This window comes from Lissotriton vulgaris, chromosome 6 (assembly GCF_964263255.1).
Source record: "Lissotriton vulgaris chromosome 6, aLisVul1.2, whole genome shotgun sequence".
Taxonomy (NCBI): Eukaryota; Metazoa; Chordata; class Amphibia; order Caudata; family Salamandridae; genus Lissotriton; species Lissotriton vulgaris.
Genome location: NC_141694.1, coordinates 1819668464 through 1819690948, shown reverse-complemented (window position 1 = coordinate 1819690948; position 22485 = coordinate 1819668464). Strand labels below are relative to the sequence as shown.

At 45.0% G+C, this 22485-nt stretch overlaps 1 protein-coding gene across 1 annotated transcript in view; it reads right to left on the bottom strand.

Moving 5' to 3' along the window:
- The window catches only part of LOC147709558 (fucolectin-1-like), a 226768-nt gene that overhangs the window by 151896 nt on the left and 52387 nt on the right, over positions 1–22485 (bottom strand). The window contains exon 2 of the mRNA XM_086926043.1: positions 12433–12576. Within this exon, the coding sequence (XP_086782169.1) occupies positions 12433–12576 (144 nt within the window). The remainder of the gene's footprint in view (positions 1–12432; positions 12577–22485) is intronic.

The window sequence follows — 22485 nt, the reverse complement described above, 5'->3', positions numbered from 1 at the left end:
GAGTCAACTTTTCCGAGCTTTCGGTCCATGCTCGCCATTCGGTTCGACAAGTGGCGCAATACCTTCTCCATCTCGGAGCTCTTTCCTGCTTTCTTGCCGGCCATAGCTTCGAGTACTCTGTTCTAGTTGATCAACGAAGTCCTGGATCCTTCGTACTCCAAATAACTGAAAGAGAAACAACAAGATTACAAGTTCTCAAAATTGCCGCTTGTTCCGTCGAGGGCTCAAGAGCAACGAGTGGGTGCAGCCTTCAGAGCACAGGAACAAGAGGACGCTTCTTCGGATTCCCGCTCTATTTATCCATCTGCGGGAGGGCGGGGACCCTCCTCCGGTACGCCTACTGGGCGTGGTCTTCCGTGCGGGTGTCTAGGACAACCCCTCCTGGGCGGGAAAGGGCGCACCCCGGCTACGCCACTTCGGGCATACCTGCCGAGCCACGCCTCCCGCCCAAATTGGTTTCCCGGGGGGATCGGGGCACCCAACCATATGTTTGGGGGGAACGAGTGGTCGCCCCTTTCCATAACACATGTTTTTTTTCAATGTTCCACATTCAACGCCTAAACACTTTTCCCTTTTTAGTATCCGAAGCCACAACTGCAACATGGCTAATGCACAAATTAATTAGTCTACCTTTCCGTTTTTTCAGTCTTCAAATTCTATACATTTCTTCACATAAATTGATACCAGCGGCTCAGTACCTCCTACAGTCATAAAACGAAGTCGCTCCCTTTCACTTACAAATGTCTTTGAGACTGCAAAAAAATGTCGGACAGATTTACAATCCCCTTACGCCACTTTAGCATCACTTTTAACATGTGACAAGTGAAGCAAAACAGCCGCACAGAGCATGTTAATCTGCCCCTAAATCTTTATAGAAATGACTGTACTCAAACATGTAATTAGTCATTCACATGCAGGCACTTTCAATCACATGACTTATTTAACTAGAAGCGCTGTAATGTTGCATGTATTTTCAAAGATACACCAGTGCCTGCTATAATACCGACTTTTTCTTTATTCTTCAACAGTGGTTATTGTTTTTTTTAATGTAATGAAAATTACTGTGACTTTTTAAACGGCAAAGCTTACGCGGTAATAATCACTCTGCATATGCTTTCCGATAAGAATGTAGTTTATCTACCCCCGCATGGGAACCTTGATGTTTCCATCTGGCCGCGAATTCCGGCCTTGAATCACAAGACATGAACAACAGCCTTATTGTCACAAAAACAACTTACCCTACCATCTGTTCACAAACATATCATTCACTTAGCTAATATTCACAGAGAAGTGCATTCCTTATCAAATAGTGACCTTCCTTTACAATTTGCTGAGGTGACTCCCTTAATTTTTAACGCATCCTCCACTTCAAGACAGCCCTATTTTTTTTATAACTACTAAGTAATGGTTTAGTGACTTGTCTGCCAGAAATTATTTGAAGACATTCTGCTACTCTTCACTCCATAGTCGGCGACCTATTTTTCAGGACTTCCTATTCTACTACCAGTGCTGCGACTTTTGTGTTCCTATTTTGTTTATTACAAAATGGATGTCCCTCCTGTCTTCGCAAACGAGCCGGAGCACTTAGAACTATTTCGCCAGAGGATGCTTGACTACTACGGCATCCTACCACTCTCGACTTTTAGTTCATCATATCGATTATCATTTCGATTTTCCTATTTCACCTGTGTGCAGCCTGTATTTCATTGCCTGAGCGTGATTTCATGTGGGCCCTGGACTTATGTCTCTGCTCATGAATCCGTTAATTGATCATGAACAGCTTTGTTCCGACGGAGGGATTATGGCCTTTGCAGTGATACAAGGAGTTCTGGGTCATTGGAATATATTTGCAGCGGTGCAAGAATTCTTGGCACACAGCTACATAAAAAACACACCGAGTTGCCCTCTGATGGTACTAGAGGCTCCGGTAATTAAAGACCATGTATCGTCTTTTCCTCTTTTCAATTGGATGGCTGACGTGTTTTCGGATGATAACAGTGACTTCCTTTTAGAAGCGGTAGCTGCTTATTTTGCCTACACAATTGTAGGATGACTCTTATGCAAGCCATTGATGTCCACATTTTGTTTTGCCTCTCTATCTTTTACACGTTTTCTTGGATTTTTTTTTAAATTAACAGACTTATTTGCTTTACTAACAGTGGACATTATAATTTCCTGCTGGTCAGATTTTTGTGTTTTATGTGGACTACATTTTTTTTCCTCAGCTACTCGATTTCGAACTTAACTTTTTATTAAACTCTAATGTCAACAATTCAGTTGCATATCTTATCTTATCTTATTTCAAACGTACTCAAGAGCAAAACAGGGTAATATATGCTACATGTGCCCTGATTAAAGTGTAAAGATAGCATACGTTTTTTATAGGTGTAAACGCCATTTCTCCTTTGAACTGCTTATTTGCGCCTCACACACCTCTGCTGCTTTAGTTTTCCATGTACTGAAATATTTTTAATGCATACGAGAAAAATATGTTCTTTAACTAATATTTCCATTACTTTTCGTGCTGTATTTCAGATGGAGTACTGAATCCTTCAAAAGATATGTCAATACAGTAGTTCTTCTCAACACTAATTTGCGAACGTTTCAACAAATTACATAAATGCACCTCCAGCCAACTTCTCGCTTTTGGTGCCTTTTTTTTTCCTTACACAATAGCATAACACAAACTTGATAGTGCTTCGCATGCAGAGAGCTGATTGTTAATGAGCCGATGTCTAACCACTAGCATTTTCATGTATCGTTCCTAAACTGAAAGGCAAGACACCTTCTTAGATTTAATAAAATATAATGTACTTCCTCATAACAGTGTAGAATTAATTTTGCTAAACCATATTCATTTTACATCAACTATACCAGTTGTATTCTATGTACTAGTGACTATACCGATTACTTTGTTTCTTACAATGTCTGTACTCATATTAAATAAGAGACTTGCCTTAAAAACAGTGCATTTCTGAATAAACATTTCAAATATACACGTTTTCTCTTTTAATCCATAATCTCAACTGAAATAATTTTATACTAAAAGAATATTCATGCATTCCACGTAACCTCAGCTGTACTAACTTCAGGTTTTCTTTTGTCGACCTGACTTACTCATACTACAACCCGCAGGCCTATGACGGCCCGTCAACCCTTTCTTAGTGGGTCGCAGACCATGCAAACAGTTGTACCTCTGTAAGAAAATAATTTATTACTGTTACCAAGCACCGCCGCAGTTCCGCTTGACTCAGTGTTAATCACTGCTCCCCCGCTTCTACAGACCAGACGCTATGTCGTATTTCACTACTTATAACGCTTTCATCTCCACAATAACAAACACTTCTCCGCCAGCCACCAGAGAACAGAGTGCAGATGCAAAAGCACTAAGAAGTCAAATACGACATACCCTCTGCTCTGTGGAGCCAACCGAGCAGTAATTGTGAAAGTAGACATTCACTAGCGCTTCAAAAAAGCATCTCAATTATATAAATTGTTTTTTGAAAATCTGCCAAGTACTTTGATGCGACTATCTGTGTGTGCCTGCACAGCAAACCTCCTCAGCCCAGACTGAAGGCAGACACAGACAGGCAGACACACACACAGTAAGATAACACAGGGCAACGGAGACGGAAAGCAGAAGTGAGATTAAGATTGAGTCAAACGGCAGGGGGGAGAGAGATATTTGTATACTCGGTCTGCTACCTCAATGTATGAAGGCACGTACTGCACGAACCTGTGTACAACCTCATGGTCACAACTTTTCATTTTATTTTACTCGACCACCTCCCCCTCTCACCCCACCCCCACCAGTGCAGGCCGCGGCCACAAACCACACTGTAATTTTGTCATCTGACAGAAAGTTTATGAATACCTTATTCATTACCACTTTTTGACGACGGTTTCACATTTGTACTACACGAACCTGTGTACAACCTCATGGTCACAACTGTTCATTTTATTTTACTCGACCACCTCCCCCTCTCACCCCACCCCCACCAGTGCAGGCCGCGGCCACAAACCATACTTTAATTTTGTCGTCTGACAGAAAGTTTATGAATACCTTACTCATTACCACTTTTTGACAACGGTATCACATGTGTACTACACGAACCTGTGTACAACCTCAGGGTCACAACTTTTCATTTTATTTTACTCGACCACCTCCCCCTCTCACCCCACCCCCACCAGTGCAGGCCGCGGCCACAAACCACACTGTAATTTTGTAGTCTGACAGAAAGTTTATGAATACCTTAATCATTACCACTTTTTGACGACGGTTTCACATGTGTACTACAGGAACCTGTGTACAACCTCATGGTCACAACTTTTCATTTTATTTTACTCGACCACCTCCCTCTCTCACCCCACCCCCACCAGTGCAGGCCCCGGCCACAAACCACACTGTAATTGTGTCGTCTGACAGAAAGTTTAGGAATACATTAAGCATTAGCACTTTTGACGATGGTATCACGTGTAATGTACCATTTCTCTCTCTATGTGCATTATCTGTGTCTCTGCTAATACCATTTTTTCATCTCAAAACCAACTTCTCTGATTATATGTAAACACTTCAAAATCACACAAATAATTACTGTCTATATTAAACATATTTTATATTCCATTTTTTGCTGCTCACCAAAATTATATACAAAACTATAATTTACAATGGAAAGAATATGAAAAAAAGGCGCGCAACTCCCATTAAATTCACACTACTTCAGGCCCCTGCCCACCTCCCGTCCGGTGTAGCAGCCTAAGGTAACATATATATTCTAGGTACACACACTGCCGCACCTGAACGTTTCACATCTCTATAAACATCCATTTGAATGTTAAGTAGGCCTTGCAGTCATTTTACCCCTCCTAAAAGCCCCTGCACCTTTACTCTGCCAACTAATTAAACATTCATGTACGCCTAATAACATTTTTTTCATTTGCCCCCCCCAAAATTATGTTCCACTTTCGGCTCTGACTGACAGTGAATTTAAAAAACTAACAGGAAAAGATTACATAAGAACATGACTGAAGACCATTTACCTTATTGAAATTTATTATTCCAAATTTTTAAACTATAAATTGCAAACAAATAACGTCCTTAAAGAGTGATGAAATGAAATGGAAAAACAGTTTTAAAAATACAAGACATTATCACAGTCAAAATGGAGGTTACTCAGAGACTGTGAGGGAAATGAACCAATTTTAGTGACTAAACCACATATTACAGTACATGACAAAACAAACAGTTACAGACTTACCTTTACCAATGCTTTGTATGATGTAGAACATTGACAGTCACAAAACAGATATTCGTTTGCGGAACTCTGAATAATGCTTCTATCACTGAAACCAAAATTCAATGGCACAGATATCCTGTCAATACAGACTCATATATGTGTCTTCAACCAGTCATATTTCTTCCCGCAAAATTTTGAAATCAAATTTACATTTCAGTTGGTTCTCCCTTACAATGTTTTCATTGTCACATAAAGGTCACCCATCACCCACTGCCTTCTCTGGCTGTTTCCATGGTAACACCTCATTCTGCACCTGGCTGAAGGCACAGGTCAAAAGTTCATATCTCAACGTTCTACATCAAACCAAGAATGCTGATTTCCCTCCAAAAACACCTGCCTATCCACAGCTCTGTTACATGTCATTTTTTTAACATCCAATAGTAGTTTTTATTTAACATAAACATTAACATGCAACATAGTCTTTAATCTTGAGGTATTAGAATAAACCAATCATTTTAATTTTTTCAACCACACCAACCCTCTTCCATTTTTTTTTCCTGACTTTCAGCTTCTAACTACCATTCCACTTCAAGAACCCATCGGAGTACGAGTGCATCTGCCTTGAAAATGAAGGTTTGGCTTTTAGGACACAGCTATATTCACTGGAGTGGAAACTATGCAGCAAACAGACGAATTTCCAACCTTGATTTACCAAATGTGCAGATAACGTGGATTGGCCAAAGAGGATTGAGATGTCACCAATTGATACCATTGGTGAAAATTTGTATGCATCTCCCAGAACCTGACCTTATAATTGTGCACTGTGGTGGGAACGATCTAGGCACATTGACTAGGGAAGGTCTGGAAATGCTTCTAAAAGACACCTTTCGACAAATGATGACACTGTTTCCTCAAACTGCCTTAGTATATTCCAATATATGCCAAAGACAGAAATGGAATTGGTCCAATCAACATTGTGCACAAATTGAGAAAGCAAGGAAACATGTAAATAAATCTGTTTCTGCTTTCCTCAGAGATTATAGCATGGGTTCTATTTACCACAACAACTTGCGTTACAACATGCAAGACGTCTATAGGAGAGATGGTGTTCATTTCACGGATGAGGGAAACAGAATCTTCCTCTGTAACATGAGACTCTGCAGAAATGCAGAAAAAACTCAATTAACACAAGGGCTCTTTTCAGAGCCACCTTATATCTAAAGACTCAAACTTCTGATTTATCTCCATTTTCACACTCTTGTAAATAGGAGTGCGCGACCGAGTGCGTGCACCCTGCAACTTAAAAAACAAAAAAAAATAATAATCTTTTCGCGTTCAAGGGCCTTACTGCACCTCCTGAGAAAACCTACGCGTCCAGACAATCTCTACCTTGTCCCCTTTCTATGTTCCAACGCTTTGAAATCTACAATATATTCACTCGCACTAACAAAATGGCGCTCAACACTTCCTGATTTCCTTCGAATCAAACGTTCACAAACGTCACACAGCAAAAAAAAAATTCCGCTGGCGCACAGCCGCATTAGTGCGCGCAGCCGAGCTCGCTTATAGATATATAATTGACTTTAACTTTAATTTTCCCAACAACTACTGAACGGATTTACACCATTCAAACAAAAGCGTAATCTGCGAGCCGGACTCTACCTTTTTGCCTAATTTCGTATAAATCCATTTGCCGTTCGAGCTGTAATCGTGTCTAAACGTACTATGGAAAATAACATGGAGAAAACACGTTTTGGGACCCCCCTTTTATCTCAACACGCACTTGACCAATCCCCCCCAAACTTTCAGGGTTGGAGCGCAGCAGACCGAGCCATCTTCTTTTAGAAGGGACAAACTTAATTCAAATAGAATGTTGAGGATTTCCTATGGAAACTAGGTCCTAACTATAACAACCTACTGGCATATATGGAAAATACATACAAAGCTAATATATTTTTCTACCAAATTATTGGCTTGGATTGCCAGGATTTGATTTATGTTCCATAGTAATATATACATTCTAAGATGGCACATGTTTGTTTATTTTGAAAATTAGTCCTTCATTTATGACTATGATTTGATGGTTTGAATACTGTGAACAAGGTCCTAGCAGTTGAAATCCATTAAGAGTCTTCAGCTTCCAATAAACCATGCAACTGCTTCCTCTGGAGTGCCACTATCCTCTGTGAGGAGGTGGTATTCTTGTGTTTACAATTTGCAAGTGGGCACGCTAACCTGAGCACCACCAGTGATAAGCTGGCATGCTGGTATGTCGCTGATAGAGTGCAGATAGTAGTAGGTAGTTATAGTTAGTACCTAGTTTCCATAGGAAATGCATGTTTTAGTTTGCTGATAACTTTGACACAGCATGACGAATCTTCACTTAAAAAATAAAAACGTTTGCTACAGTCGGTTCAGCTTGTGTGTTCAAAGTTTCTGGGTAATCTGTCAAGCAGGGCCTGAGAAAAAAGGGGGTCCCAAAACGTGTTTTCCCCATGTACTTTCCCATAGAGATTTTGAACACAACTACAGGCAAAATGCTGAACGGAATTACACCAAATTTGGCCGAAAGCTAGATGTTGTCCCATAAAGTGTGCATTTTGTCATTTGGTGTTAATCCATTCAATAGTTTTAGAGACCTTTAATTTTAAATATTATGGATACTTGAGGACACAGATCCTTGCAGTGGACTTCCGGACCCTATTGAAATGTGATTGACTGCCAACACTTCAATGAGAAAGTGTTTGCAGCCATCTTGGAACTAGGCTTGAAGCTGAGTCCCACACATTTTTTTAAAAATAGAAAGAAAAGGAGGCAGGGTTGGGATATCCTGACCCTCATCCCCAGATATGCAGGATACACTTGTTTTTTAAAATTTAATTTAACAGCTAATTCACAGGTGGACGCGGGGATCCTCTGCAAAATTAAAACACTTTTCCTGGAATTCCCCGAAGTGGGCCAAATCCTGGGGGCAGTGTTTTTTCATTATGCAGAGGGAGCCAGCCACATCCCCGCGGCCAACTATAAACTGATGCGGGGACTGCCACCTCCCCGGGGCTATTTCTAAAATTCGAAATGTTAATGCCAATGAAATGGGCGGCATCACGAACCCTCCCTGCACCAGGGACCATCACCTCCCCAGAGCTGTTTATTTCTCACATGGGGGGCCTCAAGGACCTCCCTTGGGACCACTGCCTCCCAGTCCAAAATATATATTTTTAAATTGGTGGAGGTCATTCTTGTCCTTGGGGACTGTCACCTCTCCGGGGCAGGCCTACCTAAATCAGATAAAGAGGAGGGACTGCGTGCCCCCCACAGCTATACATCACCCTGGGGAACACCATTTCCCATGGCTGGCTCCTGCTATGTCCACGGGGTGGCTAGCCCTGGTCTCTGTAAATGTAATGCTTACTTCCGCAGCAGGGGAGGAGCCAACAGGGGCCATGAGTGCATTGATGCTCCCTCTGCGGTCCCCAAGAGAGTAGGTGCCTTGGGTGGGACCAGAGCACCCATAATTGAGGCCTGACCTCGAGGGATGGGGTCCCCAGGGCCAATATTGGCCCAGGAGGGGTGGGCCGTGAAGCCATCCATCTCCTTACCTATTTAATTTGTTTAAACATGTTTATAAAGAGACTGGGCCCTGGAGAATGGTGTCTCAGGGTCTATATTTGGCTCAATATGGGGAATGTGCAACCCCATTCAGAATTGGCCTGATCCTGGGGGGTGAGATCCCAGGGGCCATTATTGGCCCTGGGGTGGACTGCAGCATAAACTGTGCCACCCTAAGGGACCCCTCAGCAAGCACAAACAAAGACTGACACTGCAGACCACATGACAGAGAAATGTGTAGAGGCCGGTGGTGCAGGTACAAATGATAATGGGTGTTTTGGGTATGTTATCATGAGATGGGATTCAGTTTGGTAGACACTGGTTGGTATTGAATTCCATAGGAGGAGCTTTTGGTTAACCGTGGAACTGCCGATCCTACACAAGGGGTCCACGACTTCTTTGAAAATTAAATAATATGAAGGGATTAATAAACTGTATAGCGAAGCAAAATGTGTCATTGAAAATGTTTAAATGTTTTGTAAATGTGTTGGAATTTGAAATTGGAGAATAAATATTAAGGTTCTGATTTAGATGTTGGTGGGCAGGTTACTCCGTCACAATGGTGCCGGATATCCCGTCCACCAAAATCTAATACCCATTATTTCATATGGGATTTAGATTTCGGCAGAGGGGCTATCCATCACCATTGGGAGGGAGTAACCCATCCGCCAACATCTAAATCAGGCACTAAGTTAATAGCCCCAGACTGATTTGTGGGACCTTTGCATGGGCTTCAAACAGAGTACAGTAGGGACATTGATTGACCTACACTTAATTTAGAAATCTCTAATATTCCTATTAAAATTAATATTTAATGTCACTTTTATATTTGTTTATAAACTAAATATTTAATGCTTGTGGGGTGCTTGTTTTCTATTTTTTGTATATTGTTTTGCGGTATAAACCACTGAAAATTCTTAGGCTGGGATCCCTGGCTTCAATTATGGCTTGCTGGAGATCCCGGATTCTATAATAAGTCAGTTGTTGTCCCCTGGTTTCAGCAATAATTAGGTGGGGTTCCAAAGAAGTAAAAAGGTTAAGAACCACTGCTCTTCATCTCTGACTCATAAACATTAGGGGAATGTTGCAGTATGTTTCTTTCAGAAAGCGTCCTGTAGTACCACAAATGAAAGTTGCCATTTTGTTGCCAAACACAGCTTTAGCAATTTCAATACAGAAAAGAAAGAAAATATACAAATTAGGTATCAAGGAAAGCATTACATTTTGAAATGATGCCCTACAGTCTGCTATCAAGAGTAGATCTCATTTATATAGAAATGTCAAAATGACGAAATACCTTTTCTATGAAAACAGTCTTGTTCAGTGGAAAAAGTGTAATGGTTCCGTCATAGAAACCAAGCACTGCAACAATAACTCCATAAAAATGTTGTTTTGAAAACCATAGTTCCGTCTAAACAAATGAGCCCTGGTTGAATTCGGAATGTATTCTACTTCTCTGAAATACATAACTTTCTGGGTTCATCCATGGATTTCTCACCTATGCAACCACACACTGTCATGGAGAAAATAATGTATTTTTCCATATCAAGCTTTCAGAAAACCTAGATGTGAGTGATTTTAAGGAAGCAAACGCTTTGCAATGTCCTTATTTTTTTGTGAAAAAAAAATATATGCTTTTAGTATCAGTATTTTTTTTCATTGTCCTTTAAAAATTAATGTTTTCCATGCTTTAGTCCATACTTATTTTCTCAGACTGCTGTAGAGTTATCGTCATGTAGGGAAAGAAAAAACTAACAAGAGAAAAACTTAAGCCACATGATCAGGCAAAAACTGTGAAAGAACTGTAATGAAATGTAGATCAATGCAAGGAAACTGCGGGGCATACTTATTAAAGAGTTTGATGCCCATGCATGACGTAATGGGGCGCAAGAGCCTTTAGTGGCCCTGAGTTGATTGATAAATCTAGAGTAACTCAATACAGCACAATTCACTGCGTTACGTTACTCTGCCCCAGGGAGCCGTTCCATGAGTAGGGCATGTGTGTTCCCACGCATACACCCTTGGATGTTGATGCATTCCCAGATTTACCATTACTGGAAGACCAGGGAATTCATCAGAATGCCACGCCTTCCCAGGTGAGGCATAACTGGAGAAATATCCTTATTTCTCCCATTTGTTCCTCTTTCTAAGTGGCACATGGGAAGAGGAAAATGCCTCAGGGGTACCTCCTGCACAAAAACAACCTTGCTTACAACACAGGCAACCATGCAAGGTTGCCTCTAGTAGTGTTAAGCAGCATATTTTGTTCCAGCGGAAGGGAAAGACAGGAATGCGTGCCCCTTCAAGTTTGCGTCTAGCATGATGGGTCAGGGGTGGCAAGCAGTGTTCACATTCCAACCTGAGCACCATGGGTTTGAATAGTCTCACAGTCAGGCAAAAATAGTAGTCGGGAGCAGAGGATACCACTTATGCAGGTCTGCAAAGACAGTGTAGGTGAGGTAGGTCAGCATTCTTATCCCAACATGCATACCACACCAGGGAGGACATGCACTTTGGTAATTGATCTGACTGCGATGTTCATCCAATACCCCAAAATGTTGTTTCCTTTTACAGGCCTGTGATCCTTACCGCTCCTTCTCAGACTTTTGCCTTATCATGTGGCTAAAATTCCATCTATTTTGTGCAGGACTTGAAAAAGCTCGAAGCCTGCCCACAAACTTGGGGTAAAACAGGTGTTAGATGTGCAACTTTATACATTCCAATTAAGTACTTGCACTTGAATAAGAAAGAAGAAAATAAAGAGAGTATAATAAATCAAGATCACAAAAGTGAATTTCCAGTATGTCAATTAATGTCAATCTCGATAATTCCTTTGTTATAAATGACGTGTTAAGAGTTTGGCTGCTTTAAAATATATTTTTGTTGTTGTTTGCTTTGCAATAGTTGTGTACAATATCAAGTAGGCTGGTGGGCACAACCAATGCTGTCACCAAATGCATATATACACCCATCAGATTTAATAAAAAAACAAATATCATCTATACAATGGGCCCCTGATCTTGGAAGACTAACTGTCCACTTATCACTTTTCTTGTGATCTGTGTGCTCCTATTTGTTTTATTAAGGGCTGTTGGATTTTCTGCAACAAAAAATAATTTTACCTTATATAGTGTTTGTTCTTAATATGTCTATTTTGAGCCAGACCCTAATACAGCTGCCTTGAGAGATGCACTGGGCACCTGAACTCCTATAGGGAAACATATGACACCACAGGATCTTCTTCTCTCGGATAATGGGGCACTTATTACTTTGAATTAACAGGTCTAGAGGGGCTGAATCTACAAAAAAATGCAGGGCTTTAACTTGGTTAAAAAACCTGAAATAGAACAGATGCTTACGACCAAGCCTCCAGAGCCTTGGTTATGGGAGGGAGAGGAGTGCAGAATAATGAAGCCTGGACCCTCCTTGTATCCTATCATGAACACACAGTAGAGTTTCTTCAAACCAGTATATCTTTTGCACACTCCAAGACACATTTCCAGAGGCAAGGTGAATTTTGATTCCGGCGGTGATTCTAATATCCATGAAGAAAACGTAATAGAATGTGAAAATGCTTTACACTTACCTTTGCCATAGCATTCGATCCAGCGATGATCACTGTCGAAGTTGCTAGTGGTGGCACACCACAGGGTAGTACGATCTTTTTTGGCGCAGCTTTGGTAGGTTGCTCCTTTGAAGATGAATGGAAACGTACAATCTGGATTGATAGCTGCATTTGAAATATGGGGATAAAAAAAGTAGACGAGTCAGGGTGTAAAGGAAGATAACTTAGCAAGTTGATTCCTAGCAACCTCCCTAGTTTCCTATATTAGAGCTGACCTCAGCTTCTTTATGATAACCCACAATATACATTGTCAGTCAGTATACTTAAGAAGTGCCTTATATATCAGAGAGCTGTGTGTTACTTAGTCACGACATACTGTAACTTTTAGGTATGGGACCTAACCATGCCCATATAGTACTTGTGCACTCAGCATTGTCACATAGTAGGGAATATTGCAGGAGGTATTCATCAGAGTCATCTGTTGAGAGGTTTATAACAGCATTTTCAAAATATATTTTGGCAAACATTTACCAGGCTAGGTCACCCCCAAGTACTGCTGCCTCTCTTCCTGACGACCCAGCCGCCGCTGAGCCATCCGACCCTGGAACTTCCCGCCGCTGCCTCCCTGCGGCCATCCCCCCTCCAGCCCATTTGCCACCCGCTCCCGCCACCCTGCTGCTCCTCCCTCCCGCTCCTGATTTATGATACCCGAGAGCGACCGCGCAGCGGACGCGCGCAGCGGGTGCGCCGATTGAGCGCTGAAGGCACGCTAAAGGCAAGCTCATCTGCGCCCGTCCGTGCCTGGACCGCACCCGTAGCAAAAACAACAAGTGATGGACTGAATGTGGATCAATGTCACACACTCCCCCAGTCAAAAGATCTGGGCCCAAATCCATCGTTTTTTTGCACTCCACACCACCCTGGGTTAGACAATGGCGATATGCAAATCAGCTCTGACCCTGTTGCCCCATGGAAACAGTCCAGTCCGAACTACAAAAGCCATGTCCTTCCCAGAACGGAATCAAGCATCCGAAGACCGGACCGGTTTTGAGGTAACACCTCTCATCAGCCCGGCTAGCTTGACTCCAAGTGGTGTGGAGTGCCTGGGACCCACGTCTGGGCATCCCCAGCGCACTTAGGGCGGCAATAGCAAAAACAACAAGTGATGGACTGAATGTGGATCAATGTCACACACTCCCCCAGTCAAAAGATCTGGGCCCAAATCCATTGTTTTTTTGCACTCCACACCACCCTGGGTTAGACAATGGCGATATGCAAACAGCTCTGACCCTGTTGCCCCATGGAAACAGTCCAGTCCGAACTACAAAAGCCATGTCCTTCCCAGAACGGAATCAAGCATCCGAGGACCGGACCGGTTTCGAGGTAACACCTCTCATCAGCCCGGCTAGCTTGACTCCAAGTGGTGTGGAGTACCTGGGACCCACGTCTGGGCATCCCCAGCGCACTTAGGGCGGCAATAGCAAAAACAACAAGTGATGGACTGAATGTGGATCAATGTCACACACTCCCCCAGTCAAAAGATCTGGGCCCAAATCCATCGTTTTTTTGCACTCCACACCACCCTGGGTTAGACAATGGCGATATGCAAATCAGCTCTGACCCTGTTGCCCCATGGAAACAGTCCAGTCCGAACTACAAAAGCCATGTCCTTCCCAGAACGGAATCAAGCATCCGAGGACCGGACCGGTTTCGAGGTAACACCTCTCATCAGCCCGGCTAGCTTGACTCCAAGTGGTGTGGAGTGCCTGGGACCCATGTCTGGGCATCCCCAGCGCACTTAGGGCGGCAATAGCAAAAACAACAAGTGATGGACTGAATGTGGATCAATGTCACACACTCCCCCAGTCAAAAGATCTGGGCCCAAATCCATCGTTTTTTTGCACTCCACACCACCCTGGGTTAGACAATGGCGATATGCAAATCAGCTCTGACCCTGTTGCCCCATGGAAACAGTCCAGTCCGAACTACAAAAGCCATGTCCTTCCCAGAACGGAATCAAGCATCCGAGGACCGGACCGGTTTCGAGGTAACACCTCTCGTCAGCCCGGCTAGCTTGACTCCAAGCGCCAAGACCCCTGGCTCCCGTCGACGCCAGTCCACACGACGGACCTACGACGCCGGCACCCTCAACGCACTTAATGCCGACCGAACCCCCGCCTGCTACCGAGCCACCCCGAAACGCACCCACGGACCCTTCACCTGCCAAGCCTGCAAATTCGCCTGCCTCCGGACCTGCACCGCACCCGCCAAGCCGAGCACAAGCAGCAACTACCTCAAGTGCATCCTGCTCAACACCCGCTCCGTCCACAGACACGCCGTTGAACTCTGGAACCTGCTCGACACAACATCACCAGACGTTGCCTTCCTCATGGAAACCTGGATGAACGTTTCCTCAGCGCCTGACATCGCCATCGCCATCGCCATCCCGGACAGATACAAGATCACCCAGAGGGACCGCGTCAACCAGACTGGAGGAGGCATAGCCATCGTACACAAGAACACCATCCGCATCACAACCAGCTCCGACGACACCTCCACCGCTGCCAAACACCTCCACTTCCAGATGCACACTGACCCCAAGAACACCCTCAGAGGCACCCTCATCTACAGACCGCCGGGACCATGCACCCAATTCAGCAAATACATCACAGACTTCATCAGCCCGCACGCCCTTCCCTCCGCTAACTACATCCTCCTAGGGGACCTCAACTTCACCTGGAGAACAACAAGGACAGCAACACCACTACCCTGCTGGACAACCTCGCCAACCTCGGACTCAAGCAACTGATAAAAACCCCCACCCACTATGCCGGCCACACGCTTGACCCATTCTTCTCCTCCAGCTAGTACATCGCCTTCAGCCACTCTACTGGACTTAATTGGACTGACCACAGCTGCGTCTACTTAAGCTTCAGAAGAACCACGACCCACCACCACCTGCAACAGGTTCTCGCAGGAGCTGGGACAAGATCACAGCCCACCAGCTCACCACCTCCCTCAGCCAGAACCCTCCCGTCAGCACAACAGACCCCAACAAAGCAGCCAGCAACCTCACACAGTGGATCACCAACTGCGCAGATGACTTTGCACCACTGAAGATCCCTCCCAGCAGACACGGCAGCAAGAAAGCCTCTTGGTTCACCGACGAACTTAAGAACTCCATGAAGAATTGCCACACCCTCTAGAAAGCCAGGCGCAACAACCAGACCACAGACAACATGACTGCCCTCAAGCACGCCACCCGCAAACACCACCAGCTGATCCGCACCACCAAGAAGACAGCATTCAAAGAACGACTGGATAACAACGCCCACAACAGCAAGGGACTCTTCAGCATCGTCAAAGAGCTCTCCAACCCCAGCACCGGAAACAACGACATCATTACCTTGCAAGACCTCTGCAACTCACTCGCCTCGTTCTTCCACTGCAAGATCGTCAAAATACACAACAGCTTCGGCGCACAACCACGCACCCAACCACCAAACCAACGCCCCCCACCACCGCCCATTGCACCTAGACCACGGTCAGCACCGAAGACACCACCCACACGATGAACACCATCCACTCCGGATCCCCAACCGACCCCTGCCACCACCACGTCTTCAACAAAGCAGACTCCATCATCGCACCCCATTCTCCGGGACATCATCAACGCCTCCTTCAACACCGCCACCTTCCCGGAAAGCTGGAAGCATGCCGTGCTCAGCGCCCTCCTGAAGAAACCAACAGTGGACCCCACCACCTCAGGAACTTCCGCCCCATCTCGCTCCTCCCTTTTCCTGCCTAAGTCATCAAGAAGACCGTCCACAGACAGCTTGATGCCTTCCTCGAGACGAACGGATCCCTCGACTACTCGCAGTCCGGTTTCCGAGCCAACCACACCACCGAGACCGCCCTCATCGCAGCCACTGACGACATCAGATCCCTGCTCGACAACGGGGAGACAGCGGCCCTCATACTCCTGGACCTCTCCGCAGCGTCCGACACTGTCTGCCACTGCATCCTATTGCAGCACCTCAGCAACATTGGAATCCAAGAGAAGGCACTGGAGTGGATCATCTCGTTCCTCGCCGGAAGAACCCAGAGAGTCCGCCTCCCCCCGTTAAGATCCGAGGCCACCGAAGTCATCTGCCGCGTACCACAGGGATCATCGCTCAGCCCCACCCTCTTCAACATCTACATGAGCCCCCTCGCAGCCATTGCACGCCAACACAACCTCAACATCATCTCCTATGCCGACGACACCCAGCTGATCCTCTCCCTCACCAACGACTCCGCTGCCGCCAGAACCAGCCTACAGGAAGGCATAAAAAGACGTCGCCGAGTGGATGAACAACAGCTGCCTGAAACTGAACTCAGACAAGACAGAAGTCCTCATCCTGGGGTCATCGCCCTCCGCCTGGGATGACTCCTGGTGGCCCCCTGCCCTGGGCACCACTCCCAAGCCAACAGACCACGCACGCAACCTGGACTTCATCCTGGACTCCTCCCTCTCGATAACCAGACAAGTCAACGCCATCTCATCATCGTGCTTCAACACCCTGCGCATGCTCCGAAACATCTTCCAATGGATCCCCACCGAAACCAGGAAGACGGTCACCCAGGCACTTGTCACCAGCCGACTGGACTACGGAAACACCCTCTATGCCGGAACCACACCCAAACTTCAGAAAAGACTCCAACGCATCCAGATCCCCTCTGCACGACTCATCCTGGACATCCCCCGACACAGCCACATATCCGGCCACCTGAGAGACCTGCACTGGTTTCCCGTCAGCAAGAGGATCACGTTCAGACTCCTCACCCATGCACACAAGGCCCTCCACGACCTAGGCCCAAAGTCCATCAACAACCGCGTGATCTTCTACACGCCCACCCGCCAGCTACGATCGACCAGCCTTGCCCTCACCGCCGTTCCACGCATCTGCAGAGCCACCACCGGAGGAAGATCCTTCTCCTACCTGGCAGCCAAGACATGGAACTCTCTCCCCATCCACCTTCGGCTAACCCAGGACGATCTCTCCTTCAGGAAGCAACTCAAGACCTGGCTTTTCGAGCAATAACGGACCCCTCCCCCCCAGCGCCTTGAGACCCTTCCAGGTGAGTAGCGCGCTACAAAAATGCCATGATTGATTGATTGATTGAGCCATGATTGGAAGCTGGGAGTTGAAGAAAGATCCCTAAACGAATGGTGTGCGCCCAGTATATCGTAATTAGAATAACAATGGAACAGAATATCGAGGACAAATGATCAAAACCGAATTATCAATAGGTAAGCAAGCATACATTTTGCATACCTAACTCGACACATAAGTACCTTGGTGATGTACATCTTCAAGGTACTTAAATGTGGTGTTAGGACTAGTACATTTAAATTTCCCCATATGCACTTAACTTTTGATATTGTGTCGCTCAATATTCTGGCCAAGATATTCTTTTAGGTCAATAGTCACAAAGTTCATATTCATTACTGCAACATGTGCAAACCAGACTTTGCACAGAGATCAAAATACCTTTTCTGACCTACTTGGAAGTCTTGGCTTTAGAGTGCTACTGAACATTTGTATACCCTATAAAGATGTTAAGGACAGTTTTTCACTTTAAACTGTAAAATTGAAGTTAAGATAAAGTGGTCACTTTGTAAGGTTGTTCAGTGTGAGCTTATGGGGGTTTAGTTTTTATCTTCTACTACAATTGTTTTATTATGAAAATATCAGAGGTCACTCATAACTCTTCTGAAATACCAAGTTGTGCTGAGGACTCTGTATCAGATAATACAGAGAGTCACTAAGAAATCTGTGATATCTGTGATTGCTAATAACCAAACTCACTCAGAGCTCTATAAAACTTTGACTGACTCACTTAAAGCTCTTTGTAAAAATGATACACATTTAGGGGTCGATACCCATTCCGGTTGGTCAGCCTTCCGAGATGTGTCAGCAGCCCTTACCTTACGGCCGAACCGTACCAGGAGTGAGACCGTCCAGGCGAGGAAGTACGATGCGGAAAAGTGGTAAAATCCCAACCGATCTGCACGCTCCAACTCCATCATTAATCTCCGCCCGAGTCTGACGCAGAAACAACCATTTCTACCGCACGGCAACTAAACACTGCTACTTCAGGCCGGATCAGGAACAGACGCTGACGGCGCAGACAGTAAGTCGGACACCCACCCTAAAAACTAAATCAGGGGGTCCAGACCCTGTCCACCAGTACCACGCCTCCTTAGGGTACCCATGGCCACCACTAATGCCTGCCCACCCATAGGGGCATGTTACCTATCACTGATGCCACCCCAACCATAGGGGCATGTTAGCTATCACTGATGCCACCCCACCCATATGTGTTATGTTACCTATCACTGAAGCCACCCCACCCATAGGGGCATGTTAGCTATTACTGATGCCACCCCACCCATATGTGTCGTGTTGCCTATCACTGATGCCACCCCACCCATAGCGGGTACAAAAGGGGGTGGTAATGGACGGAGCATCTAAACCAATCAAACACTCACACCCAGTCAAAAGATTTGGGTTTAATACATCACCTTTCTTTAGCCAACTCTGCCACCCCAGTTCAGAAATGGCTATATGCAAATCAGTCTGACCCTGTGCCTCATGGGAACAGTCCAGCCCGAACTGCCAAGCCATGCCTTCCCTGGACCGGAAACAAGCTTCCCAGGACTGGTTTCTGGCATTCCAGCCATCTTCAGCCCAGCTTGCTTGAATCCAGTGGCAAAGTGAGCAAGGGACTCACGTATGAGCATACCCTGCCACACTTATGGCAGCCAAAAGCGGTACAAAAGGGGGTGGTAATGGACGGAGCATCTGAACCAATCAAACACTCACACCCAGTCAAAAGATCTGGGTTTAATCCATCACCGTTCTTTAGCCCACTCTGCCACCCCAGTTCAGACATGGGTATATGCAAATCAGTCTGACCCGGTGCCTCATGGGAACAGTCCAGCCCGAACTGCCAAGCCAAGCCTTCCCTGGACCGGAAACAAGCTTCCGAGGACCGGTTTCTGGCATTCCAGCCGTCTTCACTCCCAGGTATTTCAAATGTGATGTTTCTATTAAAGCAACAAGTAACTCTGCTGGGATGTAACTATGTTTGGAGGGCATCTCAGGGCCAAGGACCAATTTTATTCTCATTCTCATTAGATAGATGACCAAGACCAACGGGCAAACCAGGGGTGTGTCGCCGGTGCAAGTCAGGACAGGATTTAATTAAATGTGCGCTATCTCAGACAGATTATTCAAACCAGTCAGTGCACTATGTAATTTTAAAATCAGATACGCTTCTTTTTGTAACAGAACGTGCTCAACGTCATGGAATTTGGACCTAGAATTCACAGTGTACAGTACAGACCATTTGAATTCTTGTTCGTGTGGGACTTTTCACAGAAATGCTCCACTATTGGAGAATGTTTGAGAAGCTTCTGCAGGTAACCACGCTCTTGCATATCACAGCAAAACGCTTGGGCATGTCGCTCATAGTCTTGCATTTCAGAGCAATTTCGTCTTATTCCTAGTAATTGCCCATAGTGTAAGTTAGCTTTTAGACTGCGGGGATGTGCACTCCTGTGGTGTAAAATCGTGTTTCTGTCGGTGTCTTTCCTGAACAATGATGTTACCAATCGTCCGTCCACACACCTTATTTCGATGTCCAAAAAGGTCATCCGGCTAGGGCTATTTTCTATCGAGAATTTTATATCTTTGTGCCTAGTGTTAAGCCATCCGTGAAAGGCCATTAAGTCGGTCTGGCTCCCCTGCCACAGGAGCTAGACGTCGTCTATGTACCTGTACCACTGTAGTATGTGATGTCTAAAGGGGTTTTTCATGTCCACGAACATTTCTTCATACTGTGCCATGAAGAGCACTGCCATTTCTGGGGCATAAGGACATCCCATGGCGGTGCCCTTCACTTGCATGTAGAACTAGCCGTTGAAGGTGAAATAATTTCTCTTCAGTGCTATCGCTGCCAATTCTAAAATGAAGGCAGTCAGAACACAATGTGGTCTTTCTCTCATGTCCAGATATAGCTGAATGACTTCTAGGGCTTCTTCCTGGGGGATTTGGGTAAACAAGGACGTAACGTCCATTGTGACCATGATTTGCTATTGCAGATCAAAGTTGGTACCTTCGACTTTATTCAAAAAATCGGTTGTGTCACGCAAATAAGATTTGACCTGACACAAAAACGGCTTTAGAAAGAAATCAACATATTGCGCTATCGGCTCTAAACAGGAATCACAGCCCGACACGATGGGACGTCCGGGGGGCTCTTTCAGACTCTTATGTATCTTCGGAAGAATATAGAGGACAGGAGTCCTTGGGCACTTCTTTAAGAGGTAGTCATACTCCTTGTTGCCCAGGAAACCACTTTCTTTGCCGGAGTCCAAGACTCTTGCAATTTGTCCCTGGATATCCTTTGTGGGGTCCTCTGTTAGTGTGCTGTACCAGATGGTGTTGTTAACTTGCTTCTCACCCTCTGACAGGTACATGGGACGGGCCAGATGACTATCGCCCCGCTCTTGTCCGCCGGTTTAATCACTATTGAAGGGTCATTCTTGAGCGAACCTATTACGGCTCTCTGAAGTTCACTCATATTTTGTTTGGTAAAGGTCTTGGCTTTCTCCATCTTGGTAATAGAAGACAGTAATATCTGTTCAAAGGCTTGAACCTGTTTAGGAATATTAGTGTAAGGAACAAAAGTGGATTTGTTCCTCAAGCCAGTTGTTTCTAAACTAGAGGTTAATGGAACATTGGCAAAAAACGCCTTCAGTCTGACTTTATGGCAAAACTCTATTGCCTCCATTTTCAGTTTGGTGAAATCGGTGTTCCTGCTAGGTACGAATTTTAGACCAAGATTGAGTACTGTTTCCTCCTCCATAGTCAAGACTCTAGATGACAAATTGACTGCAGTTGTGGAGTTACCTATGACTTGTAGTTGCTGCTCCGGGTTCGCATTTCCCATGGTATCTTGTACCTGGGTTTTGTTTGTTTGCCCTTGTCTAAAAAAGATACCGACTGACTTAATGGCCTTTCACGGCTGGCTTAACACTAGGCCCAGAGTTATAAAATTCTCGATAGAAAATAGCCCTAGCCGGTTGACCTTTTTGGACAACGAAATAAGGTTTGTGGACGGACGGTTGGTAACATCATTGTTCAGGAAAGACACCAACAGAAACACGATTTTACACCACTGGAGTGCACATCCCCGCAGTCTAAAAGCTAACTTACCCTATGGGCAATTACTAAGAATAAGACAAAATTGCTCTGAAATGCAAGACTATGAGAGCAATTTGCTGTGATATGCAAGAGCGTGGTTACCCACGGAAGCTTCTCAAACATTCTCTTAAGCGTGCTAAATATACGCCTAGAGAATGTGTGTTACAAACCAAACAGCGCGCACCTCTGGAGAAACTCGTGTGCCTCACAACCTTCTGCCCGGACTCACACAAATTACGACCGGCTGTATTAAGGAAATGGCATCTGTTGGAGGGGTTGAGCTGCCCATTCCCCAAACCCATTTTTGCCTACAGAATAAATCGCAGCATTGGCCAAGAACTCATCCGGGCTGATGTGGTCATTCCTAAGCCCAAAAGCGACTTATTGGCGCAATTGAATCTTAAGCCAATCAAGGGCCACCACAAGTGTGGTAACTGCGTTGCCTGCTCCAGCACAATAGAAGGTGATGAGTTTATCCACCATGCGATCAAGTGGAAGCACAAAGAATTCTCTAATTGTAGAACTAAGAACGTTGTGTATATGATTCTATGTCCGTGCCAATTAATCTATATTGGAAAAACCAGTCAGCAAGTCAATCAAAGAATAAGCCAGCACCGATCATGATTTAAGAAAAAAGTTACTAAGGTTGCTTTGTGCTTTTTCTTTAGAACGGTGACATTAACAACCCGTTTCACGTGTAAACAAGAAGACGCAATAAGGTAGGGAACTTGCATTTTTCCAATCTTCCCAGCGAGTGTGACACACTATTTGCATGCCGCTAAGCTCTTGAATGCTAATCTCTCCCACATCATAGAATTGA